This window comes from Dermacentor silvarum, chromosome 2 (assembly GCF_013339745.2).
Source record: "Dermacentor silvarum isolate Dsil-2018 chromosome 2, BIME_Dsil_1.4, whole genome shotgun sequence".
NCBI lineage: Eukaryota > Metazoa > Arthropoda > Arachnida > Ixodida > Ixodidae > Dermacentor > Dermacentor silvarum.
In genome coordinates this window covers 130,095,080-130,111,612 of record NC_051155.1, presented here as the reverse complement: position 1 = coordinate 130,111,612, position 16,533 = coordinate 130,095,080, and the positions used below count along the sequence as shown (strand labels likewise).

Genomic DNA, 16,533 nt, shown 5'->3' with positions numbered 1-16,533 from the left:
GTAGCAAATATATATTGCTTCTAGTAACTCGATTACTCTTGTGGACCGTCACGAAACATTCAGCTTTGACCATAATTCGTGCGCCATCGGTGTAGTCCGTCATTTATTGTGCGTATATAGTGCGCATATATTCAAGTATGCGCCCATTCGCTTATTCTTGATACGTCTGCGATAGAGTGGGCGTAAGTTTTCCTACCATTTGGGATAGATGTGTATAGATAACGTTTGCGAAACTTACTATGACAGGAAGTGGTGCTGCTCCCTTTGTCATTGTTTAATGAGTGGTATTCACTCTTGCCGACGTTCTGGGGCTGAAGCCCTTCCTTTGATGTCTAGCGATACGATGCTGGCGGATGAGCAAATTTCTGTATCCCCGAGGAAAGCCGTACGTATCGAAGTGCTGATAACACGTTCAGACAGTTGCAGCAGCAGTCAGCGAACTTGGCCATACAGATTCATTCCATTCCTTAACATGCCAGTCACTATTTTTGCAGCCAACTACTGCACACGTTTTCAATCCGCATGATTCAATCTAGCATGATTGGAGCACAGTGCTTTAGTGAAAACTCAGTTACATTTCCGACAGCTGTTCGCACAGAAGCAAGGATAAAGCGGTAATGGTTTCGTATTGCTACGCGGTCGCTGAGGAGACATATGGTGCGCTGCCGTAAGCGCCATCTCGTTGCTCCGCGAAACAAACTGCTCCACGAAAAGGATCGATACTTGCCGCACAGGATTGGAAACATTCATGTATCAAGAGCATTGTTATGATTTCAGCCTTTGGTTTACGTTCCTTTGGTGTTATTGTTTTTTGTACAGGGTTCCTATTGGGAGCTTGACCTGAAATCGGGCAGTGAGCTTCCCTGCAGAAAGAAAAAGCTCAAGGCTTATGATTCGGTAAGTGCACTTGCTGTTATTAGATGCGCCACACAGACTGGGACCCGCTATGGTATCCCAGTGGCTATGGCGTTGCGTTATTGAGCTCGAGGCCGCGGTTGAACTCCCAGCCGCAGCGGCCACATTTTGATGGAGGTAAATTTCAAAAATGCTCATTTGCTTAGATTAAGGTGTATGTTAAAAAAAAAAAAAACCATGGGGTCAAAATTAATTTGGAGTCCCTCACTATGGTGTGCCTCATAATCAGATGGTGGTTTGGCACGTAAGAAATGCCAGAATGTAATGTTTTTTCAGATGTAATGGTGCACGTTAGTAGTACATAATGCTATATATATAAAAAAAGAACACCTGACCAAGAAGAAAAAGGGAGCCAACAACACGTCATGTGCTGTTTTTCTTTTTTATAAGTCCTTTGTGGTATTTTGATTTTTCATGGTTTTATATCTGTATAGGCACATCATGTCAAAGGTTTTTAGAAAAAGCAAATATTCACTCCTACTCACTCACCAATATTTTTGCAGGCCATGTACTCACTCAAACTTGTTGGTGCTCACCCACATTCCTTCTTGCGCTCACTCATACTAACACTCACGTTTGTAGTCACTTCCATTCACACTTAACGGCATCCACGCATGCTAGTGCAGTTAAACCTGCTTATAACGAACATCCATATTACGAATTCCTGGATATTGTTACGCTGCGCGGCGGAGCCGAAGAAGAGGAAATGGAACGAGCTCGACGATGCCATCGATTGCCTTCATTCAGCCTCCTACTTCTCCTCCGTTGACTTACGATCGGGATACTGGCAAATACCGATGCACCCGACGGATAAGGAGAAAACTGCCTTTGTGACCCCAGACGGACTCTGCGAGTTTAATGTCATGCCTTTTGGCTTATGCAATGCGCCAGCAACTTTTGAGAGGTTTATGGACACAGTGCTACGCGGCTTGAAATGGGAGATATGCATGTGCTATCTCGATGATGTAATTATTTTTGGCAAAACACTCGAGGAGCACAATCACCGACTTGGCATCGTACTGGATTGCATACAAAACGCAGGACTGGTTTTAAACTTGTCGGAGCTAACACGAGAAAGATCCAGCCCTGACAGCGTTGAGTTTTCGAACTGATATTTTTATTCTCGCTCTGCACCTGCCGCGCGTTCCAATGCCAACTTCGTCTTCCTTGACGGGCGCCGCATGCTGAGGCGCTACAGGGCTCCCCCCCGTAGAGCGTGAGCCATAGGAGTCGCCCAGGGAACGTGCTTGGATGGGGAAGTCCAGCCTTGAGATGGAAGCTCCGCGGACGCGAGAGCGGCAATGTATGCAGGTTTTAGTCGATCGGCAGCCACGACGTCTTCACGGCCGTTGATGTCCAGCGTGAACGTTTTAGGTGTACGATGGAGGACGCGAAATGGGCCATCATAGGCCGGTGTGAGTGGTGGCCGTATTTGGGCACGCCGAACGAAAACGTGACTGCAGTCATGCAGATCCTGGCTGACGAAGACAGATTGGGGGTGTCGGTCGGCAGGAATTACAGGAGCAAGGTCGTGAAACGTGGTGCGCAGCTCTCGAATGTACGTAGCGGCATCATGAGTGGAAGGGGGCGACGACGGCTCAAAGAATTCACCTGGAAGACGCAGAGACACGCCATAGACTAGTTCAGCTGACGAGCAGCCGAGATCCGTCTTCAATGCTGATCGGATGCCCAGAAGTACGAAGGGGAGGTGATCAAGCCAACGTTCTCTTGGCTGGTGAGCAGTGAGGGCAGCTTTCAGTTGTCGATGAAGCCGTTCGACCATGCCATTGGCTGAAGGATGGTAGGCAGTCGTGTGGATGTGTCGAATGCCCAAGATATTGGCAAGTGCGGTGAAAAGGGCCGATTGAAATTGACGACCGCGATCAGTGGTGACGACAGAAGGGCATCCAAAGCGTGATACCCAGCCGTTTGTGAAAGCCTTGGCCACTGTCGGTGCTGTAATGTCGGAAACGGGAAACGCTTCCGGCCATCTGGTGAAGCGATCCACACAAGTCAGTAGGTAACAGGCCCCTTGTGATGGTGGAAGAGGGCCGACGATGTCGAGATGGACGTGGGAAAACCTTGCGTCGGGAGGCCGAAAGGGGGATGGTGCAGTGACCGTGTGACGGTGAATTTTAACACGCTGGCACTGAAGGCAGGTTCGCGCCCAGCGTCGGACGTCAGCATTGATACTTGGCCAAAGGAAACGAGATGTGACTAGCTTCTGGGTCGCACGAATACCCGGATGGCTCATGTTGTGCAATTGATCAAAAATTGCACGACGAAACGCTTTAGGCACGAAGGGCCGAGGAACACCAGTAGACGTTTCGCACGTTATTAATGAGGTAGAAAATGGAAGTAGGCACTCCGTGAAAGATAGAGACGTGGATGAAGAGCGAAGACTATGTAGCTCAGGATCGTTGCTCTGGGCAGCTGCTAGCTCTTCCATGTCTAGTGGTGGCTGGGTCGACAAGGCATCGATGCGTGAGAGTGCATCAGCGGCGGCATTTTCCGACCCGTGTACGTGTCTGAGATCCACGGTGAATTCGGAGATAAAGCATAGTTGACGGATCTCCCTTGCAGTGTAATTGCTGTGATTGCGATGGAAGGCAAACGTCAGGGGCTTGTGGTCTGTAATGACGTAAAAGTCCCGGCCCTCCAGTAAATGGCGGAAATGCTTGATGGCGAGGTACACAGCAAGGAGTTCTCGGGCAAATGTACTGTATTTTACTTCCGTTGGTTTGAGTTTTTGCGAGAAGAATCCAAGGGGCTGCCAACCTGATGCGTGCTGCTCGAGAACAGCGCCAACTGCTACACTTGATGCATCGGTGATGAGACGAATTGGGGCATCAGGAACGGGATGTATGAGCATGGTGGCGTCTGCCAGAGCCTTTTTGGCAGTGGCGAAGGCAGATGCGGCGTCGTCGGTCCATTCCAGTGGCGCAGCCGGGTCTTTTTTTATAGCTAATAGGTCGGTTAAGGGCTTTAGGAAAGCGGCACACTTGGGAAGAAAGCGGCGATGGAAGTTTAGTAGGCCCAGGAATTCTCGGAGTCGTTTCATTGATGTCGGGGGTGGAAAGTCTTGGATAGCCTTCACTTTGCTGGCGAGCGGTTGTATACCCTGTGGAGTGACAAGGTGGCCTAAGAACTCGATTGTAGCGACGCCGAAGACGCACTTATTGGGATTTATGACGAGGCCGTAATCATCCAGACGGTGAAACAGGGTGCGCAGGTGGTATTCATGCTCAGGGCCCGATGAGCTTGCTACCAGGAGATCATCAAGGTAGGCAAATACGAAATCGAGACCTCGCGTGACCTCGTTGATAGTGCGCTGAAAAGTCTGTGCTGCGTTGCGCAGTCCAAAAGGCATCCTTACATATTCGAACAAGCCAAATGGGGTGATGATGGCCGTCTTCGGAATGTCAGCGGGTTCTACAGGAATCTGATGGTAAGCCTTCACTAAGTCAATCTTAGAGAAGATCGTGCACCCAGCCAAATTTGATGTGAAATCCTGTATGTGAGGAAGTGGGTAGCGGTCTGGTAAGGTGTGGGCATTGAGAGCGCGGTAATCCCCACATGGTCTCCAGTCGCCAGGATCTTTCTTCGGGACCATGTGGAGTGGCGATGCCCAGTTGCAGGAGGAAGGCCGCACAATGCCAAGTTCAAGCATGTGCTCAAACTCACGGCGGGCGATGGTGAGGCGTTCTCCAGAAAGTCGACGAGGCCGTGTAAAAACGGGAGGTCCAGTGGTCACAATGTGGTGAGTGACGGAATGCTTCACCGGTGACTCTCTGGTGTGCGGCTTCGTGAGGTTGGGGAAGTCAGCGAGAATTTTTGCATACGGCGAAGCAGGTGTGAGAGCTCGAAGGCTCGTTGACGAGGAAGTGCAGGGTATACCGTTGATGGATAGGCGCGTGTTGAGATCGATGAGGCGATGAGCCTGCATGTCCACAGCAAGGTTGAAAAAACTGAGGAAGTCAGCTCCAAGAACAGCTTGCGAGACGTCAGCGAGGATGAAAATCCAGCGGAACGTACGGCGTAGTCCAAAATCAAGTGTAAGAGAGCGTTGGCCGTATGTGGGAATGGCGGAGTGGTTGATCGCTTGGAGTGGGCAGGTCTGTTCGTTGCGACGGCGATCTGCACAGGAGGCCGGTATGACGCTAACCTGGGCTCCTGTGTCGACGAGGAAGCAAGCGCCAGTGATCTTATCGGAAACATAGAAAAGGCGGCATGACGTTCTACCAGGACCACTCGCCGCCGTCAGTGGCCGGTCGTCGCATTTCCCGACCAGGAGCACGGGCGAGTGCACTTGCGTGCAGAGGCCCCAAATCGGCGGTGGTACCAGCACATGGTCGAGGACGAGTCGTCCCGTGGCGCGTCGGTTGTCTGAAGTCCCGGAGAGCGTGGAGACGTCGAGAAGCGACTGTGGAACTGGAACCTGGATGCCGATCGGCGATGCGCAGGTACGCAGTCATCGAGACGTCTGACAATGGCGTCCAAACGGTTGTCGATGCTCGCGAGCGCGGGGTCTGCAGCGGTGGCCGGTGGCGACGTGGTCATGGCGTTGAGGCTATGTGCCCGCGAGTAGTCTGCCACTCGATCAGCCATTTCAGCGAGCGTGTCTACTGGGACATCTCCTGCAGCGACGAGGACCGGGACCATGCTCTGCGGTAAGCGCTGAAGGAACAACTCACGCAAAAGCTTCTCCTCTTGAGAGGCGGAGGTCCCGCCAATGAGCTGGCGCATGTGTCGCAGGAGCTGGGATGGGCGACGGTCACCGAGCTCTGTGGCCGTGATGAGCTGTTGGAGTCTGCTGTGTTCAGACTCGGACTTGCGGGAAATGATAGCTTCCTTCAACGTGTCGTAGGAATGGCTCGGGTGCGGCGAAGCTAAAATATCTGTGAAGTCTTCGGCTACGTCCGGAGGTAAGGAGGACACCAGATGCCAGTACCTGGTCTGTTGGCTGGTGATTTGCCGTAAACGGAAGTACGCCTCGACCTGCAGTAACCATGTGCAGGGGTTGTTTGGCCAAAATGGTGGCAGGTTGACGTGTGGGATCGCAGCCACCGCAGCACTGTTAGGTCTGGCGTCTTCTTGGGCGTCAGGACCGGTAGGCTGGGTGGAAGAGCCGGCGGGATCCATGCGGGATGGTTGGGGTTGCGTGTTCATTATCGGGTCACCATTAACTGTCGGAGCTAACACGAGAAAGATCCAGCCCTGACAGCGTTGAGTTTTCGAACTGATATTTTTATTCTCGCTCTGCACCTGCCGCGCGTTCCAATGCCAACTTCGTCTTCCTTGACGGGCGCCGCATGCTGAGGCGCTACAAACTCCAAGAAGTGCCACTTCGGTGAGCGCCAGACTCTCGTGCTCGGTTTTCTCGTCGACAAAGATGATATACGACCTGATCCTGAAAAGATTGCTGCAGTGCGCGGTTTCAGCCACCCGAAGACAGCAAAAGACCTCCGAAGTTTCCTAGGGCTGTGTTCGTATTTCCGCCGGTTTATTAAGAACTTCGCCCAACTTGCTCACCCACTCACGTGCCATCTTCAGAAAGACAGTCCATATGTATGGACTACAGAGTGCGAGGACGCGTTCCGTCAGCTGAAGTACTTAATAACCTCTGGGCCAGTCTTGCGCCATTTTGATCCCGAGGTCATGACTGAGTTACACACTGATGCTAGCGGTGTGGGCGTTAGCGCCGTCCTCGTTCAACTTCACCATGGGCGCCAGCACGTCGTTGCGTACGCAAGTCGGACACTGACGCGAGCAGAGCGAAATTACACTGTCACCGAATTGGAATGCCTGGCAGTAGTCTTCGCCATCCAGAAATTTCGGCCATATCTGTACGGTCGCCATTTCAAGATAGTCACGGACCATCATTCCCTTTGCTGGCTTGTTGGACTGCGAGATCCTTCTGGACGGCTGGCATGCTGGGCGTTACGCCTTCAAGAATACAACTTTTCTGTCGCCTACAAGAGTGGTCGGTGTCATACCGATGCCGACTGCTTGTCTCGTCTCCCGTCACCACATACCAACGCTAACGACGACGACTTCGACGACTACCTTGCCAGCATTACCGAGTTTCCTGACATCAGTACCTTTAAATGTGAACAACATCGCGATCCTACACTGATACCCTTATTGGAGGCTGCCCGCACGTCAGGTCAGACCACGCCGTTCACGCTGTGTGACGGCCTGCTTTATAAAAAGAATTACTCTGCTGACGGCGCTTCGTTGCTCCTAGTCGTTCCCGAACGCCTGCGTACTGCCGATTCTTCGTGCCATGCATGACGACATCACGTCGGGTCACCTGGGCTTTGCCCGGACACTTCATCGATTACGCCAGCGCTTTTATTGGCCGAAGCTTTGGAAGTGCACAAGACAGTACATTGCCAGTTGTCCAGGTTGCCAATGTCATAAGAAGCTGGCGTCGCCTCCTGCAGGCTTTTTGCAACCAGTGAAACCCCCTACTTCACCATTTGAAAAAGTTGGTATCGACTTGCTTGGCCCCTTTCCCAAGAGTTCTACCGGCCGTCGCTGGATTATTGTGTGTGTCGACTACTTGACACTGAGACACTATACTGAGACTGCGGCACTTACCTCTGCTACCGCCGCCGACGTGTCGTGCTTTCTGCTCCATTCTGTCATCCTATGCCACGGCGCTCCCCGTGTTGTTATGTGTGACTGCGGACGGCAATTCACCGCCGACGTTGTAGAAGATCTGCTGCGCCTTTGCGGTTCTACTTAATGGCTTTCAACGCCATACCATCCACAAACCAATGGCCTGACCGAACACACGAATGGTACTCTCACCAACATGTTGTCACTCTACATCTCAGCTGATCACAAGAATTGGGATGCTGTGCTGCCCTTCGTCACGTACGCATACAATACAGCCAAGCATGAAGTCACCGGGTATGCGCCTTTCTATCTGTTGTACGCTCGCAGTTCCGGAACTTTCTTGGATACAATTTTGCCGTTCACACTGAATAAAGACACATCTATTGCACAGATATTGTGTCGCGCCGAAGAAGCGCGTCGGCTTGCTCGCCTAAAAACCATCTCCTCGCAAGTTTCAACCAAGGCACGCTATGACGCCCGGCATATACCTGTCACTTTCGCTTCGGGCGATCACGTTTTACTGTGGACACCTGTATGGAGGAAAGGCTTGTATCGCAAGTTTATCGCAACGTACAGCGGTCCATTCGTGATACTCAACCGATTAAGTGACGTCAACTACGTCATAGCAAAACTGACCTCCAATAATCGCCGGTCGCGGAAGACACAAGTGGTTCATGTGGCCCGCCTGAAGCCCTACCATCATAGGGTTCCTGAATCGAGCGCTACCAACCACGTAGTTCCTTAACTCGCTCGGCGAGCTTCGTCTGCGCCGGAGGAAGATGTTACGCTGCGCGGCGGAGCCGAAGAAGAGGAGATGGAAGGAGTGCACGCGGTGTAGAGCTGTGCCTGACTGCCTGCAATCTCGTCTCTACGCCCCCTCGATCATCTTGTAAATAAACCCATCTCACCCGCAACAATATAACAAAGTTTTTCTATTCTCCGCCGTTACTCCATAGAAGCACATGTATTTGAGACCTCTACGTAACGAAGTGGCAGCCGGAGACCCCCTCGAAATAACAAATTTTCCCCACCGTCAACCTAGAGATTTCGCCCCAAATTTTGTCATTTTTGCGCGAGCAGCAACCGGAAGCACCTCCGCTGCGACGGAATGCGAAGCGGCAGCGGCGCGCTTGGCATGCTCGAATTCACGGTGACTGCGAGGTGAGAGCGAATGCACGTGTGCTGCAAGCATGCGCGAGGCGGGCCTGCATCCCTCGACCTGGCGATCTTGCCGCCGCGGGCGTGACCTTTCCACCTCCTTTCATTCAAACCTGATCCCGCCACTTGCTGATCCCACCGCGTGCGAACGGTCAGTGCTGCCATCCTTCATGAACAAACAACAAAGCAAAATCACGCAGTTTTTACTGTGAAATAAATGTTGTGGGTGAGCTCTGCCGTCTGTTACCCTTTTGCTTACTTAACGTATTCACTCGAATCTAACATGCACTTTTTTTTCCGATAAAATGGGTCCAAAAATTGCCTGCATGTTAGAATCGAGTACGACTCTAAATTTGCGCTACCATATCGCCATCGGCATTTCAATATGGTCCCTCCCATGCACTTCGAGCTTAGCTCCGGTAGCTTTGACCATGTGCTGTAGTACGTGTGCTTAGGCATTAGTCTACCAATTTAGTTAAACAGCGAACGTTTACAAGTTTATGTGACGGATAAAACTACTATCCTTACTTAGTATAGCTGTCTGCTAATTTGCTGTCGCAATCGATGCTTCGCCTTTCGGGCGAAACTGGGACTTTTTTGTTCATCGCAACTTTAGTGTATTGGGAGTAAATGTTGAGCGATAGTAGTATTTCTGTATGAAAGCATGAGGTGCGCGTTACTGTAAAGGATTTTTTCCCCCTCTCTTTTGGTCACGGAAAACGGGTGCACGTTACAATCGAGGGCACGTTAGAATTGAGTGAATAGGGTAAGCATTTCTTTTTCGAATTTTCGTGCCGAACCTGCATATAACGAAGTCCTCTTTATAACAAAGTTTTTCGGGAATTTGTCAATTTCGTTATATCCAGGTTTAACTGTACTTGCATCCACTCCCACTTACTGGCACTCCTTCACGTGCATACTCATGTCCACTCACACTTGTCGACAGTTACTTGTTTGTACTCGTTTGTACCCACGTTAACTGGCACTCATTCCCATTCATACTTGCGTCCACTTACATCTATTGTCACTCACTAACGCTCACATGCGTGCGGAAGGAGTGTGGAGCAAGTCAGTGTACTCATGAGTGAGTACGCTGACCTACGCATCCTGTGCACCACGACTATTTAAGCTTTCTTCATTGCTTTAGAAGTGTCAACTTGGCATTAAAACACATTCGACATAACATTTCGTGTTCATATTCATAGTGAGAGGTAGTTGTTCCTAATCCTCAGCCATGAAGTTGATTTACAATGCAGCCCCCGAGTTGGAAATGTTCGAGACTTGTAGCAAAAGAAGACTTAGCAATTGGCTAGCTTTCCTGCACCAGGTTGCTTTTGGCATCGGAAACATTATTGCTGGTGTTGTGCACAAAGTCAAACCCCTGCATATCTAACTCGTATATTGCAAACACTGCCTATATTGAACAGTGAACATATCCCTTTATATATAGTCTTCCTAAGAATGTTGGAGCGTTGTGGGTTTATGTTGAACCCTGTCTGCCGGCACATCCACTGTATAGCGGAATCTCGTTGATACGATCTTCACGGGAACCGGAAAATAAAACGTATCATCCGGGAACCGTATTATCGAAAAAACGCATCAATCGAAAATCGTTGGCCGGGAAAAGAAAAAGAAACGTATTATCCCGAAAAACGTATTATGCAGAATTGTATCAACGAGATTTCACTATCAAGCTATGGTGCAGCCTGGTGCCCCTGTAAAGTTCGCTTTCACTCCACTGTTCTGCTATGCCAGTGCTGCTCCTAAGCATCCATGTTCACTTCTCATTGTGCTGTGAATGTTCACTCAGAAGTTATGTCATCCAAGAGCACTTTGCTTTCAATCTTGATGTCCTCTTTTTTGAGCGGTGACAAGCTTCCCATGATATCTTGCTGTTAAGCAGTGTGGTTGGCAATTGAGCATGGGCTTCTGTTTTTTGTGTTCGTTTCATTTGCATTACAATGACCTTCACAGATGTTTCCCATGCTTGGGTGCTTTCATCAGTTCCACTACCCATGACGGCATGCAATTGCGTTGTTTGGGAACACTAAGAAACATATACTGTAGAACCTCGTTGATACGTTATGGAGAAAAAAAAAACAAAAAACAACAACGCAAGATAAAACATTAATCGAGAAAACGTATGATCCAAAGTCACCAAAAAATTTGGCAGACTTAACTGTAGTTGACATCTACATAACGGTAAGCGTTGCGTGAATTCACTGCAGCACGAGACGCCGACGCGCATCGATTCGGTGGGGCCCGAGCAAGCTTACGTTCATGTTGCTCGAATTCGGCGTGGGTCAGCAGCGTCATTGGACAGAGCAATTTGGCGGCATGTTTTGATGTGCCCACACGTCGAGAATGGTTGTGGCATGAGTTGTCAACGCGGTTTGAGGTTGTGGTGAGGTTGTGGGGCCCGAGCAATCCAAGATGCGTGTTTACATTTTAAGGCGGTGATGGGAAATCGAAACGAAATCGAGCTAGTGGGCAACGCCGGAATACGATGCCACGATGCTGCCATAGCGAAACATGACGCTCACTTCATGCCCCCTGCAGAGGGAACGACGGCGTGTTTGGGTTATCGCCTATTAAAAGCATGTATGCGGCAAGCTTCAAACGACACTATGCCTCACGAGCTGTAAAATGGATATATGAAGATGGTTATCGCAAAGAGTTGGCAGGGATAACTGTGAATGGTGAGGTGCGACTACCCGGGAGGAGATTTTATGGTACTGGAATAGGAAACCGAGTGCATGACGGCATTTTCACGTGTCACGGGCGGGAAAGTACTGCGGTGAAGCTGCCGATGCTGGTGCCAGCTGCTCTCGATTGCGTGTGCCTCGCACCTTTTCTTGTTTACCTGGTATCTAGCGGCTGGAAAATGTATCGTACGATCGCAGTTTGGTGATATACCGAACATTGGTGCCGAAAGATTGTGTTTTCCAAGAACGTATAAATTGGTAAAAAAGAAGTAGCTGTATTGTGTCATTTTTTGCATTTTCGATCGCAAACGTTGGCACCAGGAAATCGTACAAAAGGGGGTTGCATCAACGAGGTTCTACTGTAATTTAAACATAATGGAATGTTGATATGGTTACAAACACACTGCGAGAGAAAGATCAGAATAGCATACTTAGGGTTTCAATTTCAGTGTTCCACTTATATTGTGGCTTGTGTGATTATGACCTGGGATTACCCATTGGCTTGGTGTTTTATTGGCTTTACTATCAGATATTTGTCAACAACACTGAACTAGCATTTTTATGATAAAGTGGTGACAAACGATGACACTGCCTGGCTTACTGAGGCTGTGTATAAATTGTCAGAGATTACAGCAGCCCATGTGCTAGTGGCCACAACATAGTGTCATTGCACAGTTATGTGCCGCGTGGAAGACATGTCACTCACCTTTCACTCTCAAATTTCAAACAGTGAAGGCAGTTTACGCTGGCACAATGTGAAAGATATGCCTGTGTTGACTATCTGACTACCAGCTATTTGGAAGTAAATTCTGTCGCAATAATAATAATAATAATAGAGCATCACGTAAGAATAACTTCGACAACCACACTGGCGGCCATGGAATTTGCGGGTAAGATGCCGCACGCATTGTCATTCGCAGTGGCTAAGAGCAACTGTCATGGTGTCGATGCAACTCAAAACGAAAATTCAAGAAGCGCGGCTGGCAGCATGCAGTTGCTCATGTGCTTGTTTCCATGTAAAAGGCATCAGCGCGACCCATGTGACTTCACTCCACCAACAGGGAGGTGCAGGCCTCCCTTACTGCCCTTGCTTGTCGTCTCGAGCAGCAAGATAAAAGAATGATGTTATTTTAGCTTATTCAGGGGGCTTAGTCCTGATGACGCCATGATTCGTCCAACTTGTCCCCTTGCATGCGCCAAGCTATAATACAGCTTAGCTCCAGCCAGAAAAGTAGGCATGTGACTGCATTCCTCTGTCAGTGACAGCCTAAAAATGCAGTGGCAAATACACTGCTGTCTATCTAAAGAAGTTACAGTTTCGCCTAAAAGGCGAAGCATTGATAGCAATAGCAAAGTATTGAACAACTACACGAAATAAGGTTTGTAGTTTTATCGGCTGTGTAAATTGCAGTAAACATTTGCTTAATTTAATTAACAAGCATGTTGCCATGTGCAAACAGGCAAACATGAACAGATCTCACTTGATGACCACTAACGCTCGCTGTCGCAATGCTGGCGTGATGAATTGGTAAACAGAGGGGAGAGAATGCTTTGTGTTGCCTCTAGTTTCAATGCGTCTCCGAATATTGAGATTATGTGACCTCCAACACTAGGCATGCGGGAAGACAGTGCAGATGAAGTGGCCAGCCATCTCAGCTATCCTAACTTTGCAGCCACCTCAGATTACTTCCAAGATAAAATGTGTGGGCCGCAAATATGCTCAGCCATATGCTTCATCACATCACTGCGTGCTGATCTACCCCTACTTGCGTGCACTTGATCACATGACATCCAACATAGGGTGCGCATCAAGCCACTATCCTTCTCGGCTCACCCTTTCATGCTTTTACCCTTGCATCTACAGCATAACGCACGTGTGGCGTGATCTTATCGCACTTAGACTTTATGCGGAAGCTAACGGCAACACCAGTGGTGAAAATTTGCCTGTAATGTCAATATAGTTGCTGTCGCAGTAAAATGATTCATAGGTCAACTGCACATGACGTGGGCACTTACACGACCTGCATTTCGATGGGGGCAAAATGCAGAAAACACCCGTGTACTTAGATTTAGGTGCACATTAAGGAACCTCAGGTGGTCACAATTAATCCAGAGTCTCCCACTATGGCGTGCCTCATAATCAGATGGTGGTTTTGGCACGTAAAACCCTATAATTTAATTTTTACACTGAATGCCACTGTTAAATAGGTGATAATGCATGCTACCAATCTGAAGGGGAAGTGTGTGCAAGGATTCTCGTAGTCTGGTTGCACCAGGGTTTTTATGCTTTGATAAAAACTTAGAGGGCCTTTAATATGTGGATAAACAAAATAAATATTTCAAGTGTCCATAAAACTTCGTAAAGTTAGATGCATTCTGTGATTTTCTTGAAAACCAAATTTGAGAGGGTTTGTAGTATGAAATCCAAGCAGGGCTTCAGGATGAGGTGCGAGTTCCGAAACTGGTTAGCACATAGGATACCCAGTTGTTACTTGTCTAAGAGGGCTATGTTTCCAAGTTTTGTTTTTGTATTTTGGAGTAAAAAGACTCCACGTTTATTGCAGGTTTATTGCGCCATATGCCAGGCTCACAGCACATGTCTTGTTTCTGTGTGTATGTATGTTATTTTTTTGTCTTGTTTATATGCAAGTCAGACTATGCATGGTTGTAGATAACTTAATTGGCACATAGGTTTACATGTAGCAACGTATAATTATGTATGTTTGTGTCTGTTAGTCCTGTGCACGTATGCACTAAGCGGTACTTTATTACATTTTTTTTTGTTGTTGTTGCTAGGTGTACCCTTACAGCCCCGAAACTGGCATCAACACCTGGACTCCAGAGCCTGAGGGCCACTCGTCACCTCCACAAAGCCACACCACCATTCCAGAAATAAAGGTTGGTGTCGTGTGCTCCACTTGCAGAAACATTTCTACGACAGGCATCCCGGAACTGATACCTCGAACTTTTTTGAGCAGGGTGTCACTGTGCTTCTCGCCGGTACATTTTTCGAGGCTTTCTACATGCCCCACACTTTGTCCACAGTGGTTCATTAGTTGGAGGGGCACAGCAGCACCATTTAAGAAAAGTGTTTGATATCGCTGTCATTACTGGGGAAGTAAGGAAAACTAGAGTCTGTGCAGGAGTACGATTATCCAGGTAAATTACTCACAGGGGATCCTGAATATGAGAAGGAATTTTACAGAAGAATAAAAATAAGTTGGAGTGCATACGGGAGGCATTACCAAATCCTGACTGGGTGCTTACAAGTGTCATTAAAAAGAAAAGTGTACAATCATTGCATTTTACCGGTGCTAACATGTGGGACAGAAACCTGGAGGTTAACAAAAAAGTCGCAGTTTCGCCCGAAAGGCGAAGCATTGCTTGCGATAGCGAATTAGTAGACAGCTATACGAAGTAAGGATAGCAGTTTTATCGGCCGTATAAACTTGTAAACATTCACTTACTGACTAAATTAACAAGCATGGTGTCACGCGCGCACAAGCAAACATGAACACACCTCGCTCGCTGACCGTGCACACTTGCTGTCAAAATGCTGGAGTGAGAAAGTGCGGTGGCTGCAGTGAGCGAATTGACCTTCCTGCTGCCTCTTGCTTCAATGCCAACTGAGCGGTGAAAACATAGCGCACGGCAGTCTCTGTCCCCGTCACAGATCGCTTTCAAGAAATAGCCCGCGCGGCCGTGCCATACGCAGCAGCTGCCAGAGTAGAACGCCCCCTCCCTCCCCTCCTCCCCCCGGCGCCTTGCACGTGACGGAAGACGGCGCGATTCCTCCTCGCTTTCCTCCCTTGCATGCGCGAGATTGAGCTGCCATCGTCTGCTCACCCTTGCACGCTTTCACTCGCACATTCAGCATACGGCGTGCAACGACAGCAGAAATGCACCTGGAGTGTCCGTATAATTTCTATCGCAATAAAAAGCTCAAGGACAACTTATGGACCGTGCAAGGAGTGATTAACGAAAAATGGTAGGCGCAACGTTAATAGACTGGAAGGGAGCGGTGTGTATCAGAGAGCAAACGGGGATAACCGATATTGTAGTTGACATTAAGAGAAAAAAAAATGGAGCTGGGCAGGTCATGTAATGCGTAGAGGAGGTAACCAGTGGGTTAGAGTTTGAGAATGTGGGTGCCAAGGGAAAGTGCAGTCGAGGACGGCAGAAAATTAGGTGGGGTGATGAAATTAGAAAATTTGCAGGCACAAGTGGGAGTCAGCGCAAGACAGGAGTAATTGAAGATCGCTTCGTTTGCCTTCTTCCTGCAGTGGACATAAAAAATGGCTGATGATGATGATGAAACCAAGCATTGAATCAGTTTAGATTTCGTAATATAATTTTGATTTCCTTACATCAGTGAGCTGTGCTGTAGGAAAATCCGATGATATAGTGGCAAAGCTGCATTTTTTTGTGTTGAGATGAAACAAAATTTTAAGTATCAGTTTTATTTATAAATTACCAAGTTTTAAACAGGACATGTTATGTCATGCAAGCTGGTTGTATTTACTCAGTGGCTGTACCAATTGTTTCCTAAATTTACATAATTTTCTCGCTTATGAAAGCTTTATTCTTAGTAAATGTTGTGCATTGGACACCTTGGCACACTTACTTAACCTTGACCTAATTCTTGCTCTTGGTGTTCCTTAAAAAAAAAAAAGAATCGACTTGTTATCCACTCATACAAATCAAATCTTACCCCTGTCACATCTTTGAGGCCTTCCCAGTGACCACAATGACATCTTATGGATATCTGGTGGACATCCACTGTTAGGACATGTATCCTAGAGACTGAAATACATCCTGCAGACGTCCGTCACATGACTGGTTTGGTCGCACTCTCTGTGTCCTGCCGACATCCCTTGCATGTTCGCGAGGAACATTATGGGCACATATGGGGACTTTCAGTGTTTGCCATAATGACCATTACTGTCACAGTACACGCTGTGGGACAGATGCAAAGCTCGGAGAGCCCACGCATCAAAAACAGATACATTGTGTGCACGCGTAATGTGTGTGGAAGTGCATGCAACATACTCCTCGTCCTTCTAGGCCTTCCACCAAGCACAAGTGCCTTATTGAACTAATTGAAGTTTTCAAAGTAAATTGCGTTGGAAAA

General features: G+C 48.4%; 1 protein-coding gene across 1 annotated transcript in view; it reads left to right on the top strand.

Annotated features, from left to right (window-relative positions):
- LOC119441756 (forkhead box protein J3) overlaps positions 1-16,533 on the top strand; it is a 77,263-nt gene that overhangs the window by 47,466 nt on the left and 13,264 nt on the right. The window contains exons 3-4 of the mRNA XM_037706365.2: positions 820-897; positions 14,199-14,300. Of these exons, the coding sequence (XP_037562293.1) occupies positions 820-897; positions 14,199-14,300 (180 nt within the window). The remainder of the gene's footprint in view (positions 1-819; positions 898-14,198; positions 14,301-16,533) is intronic.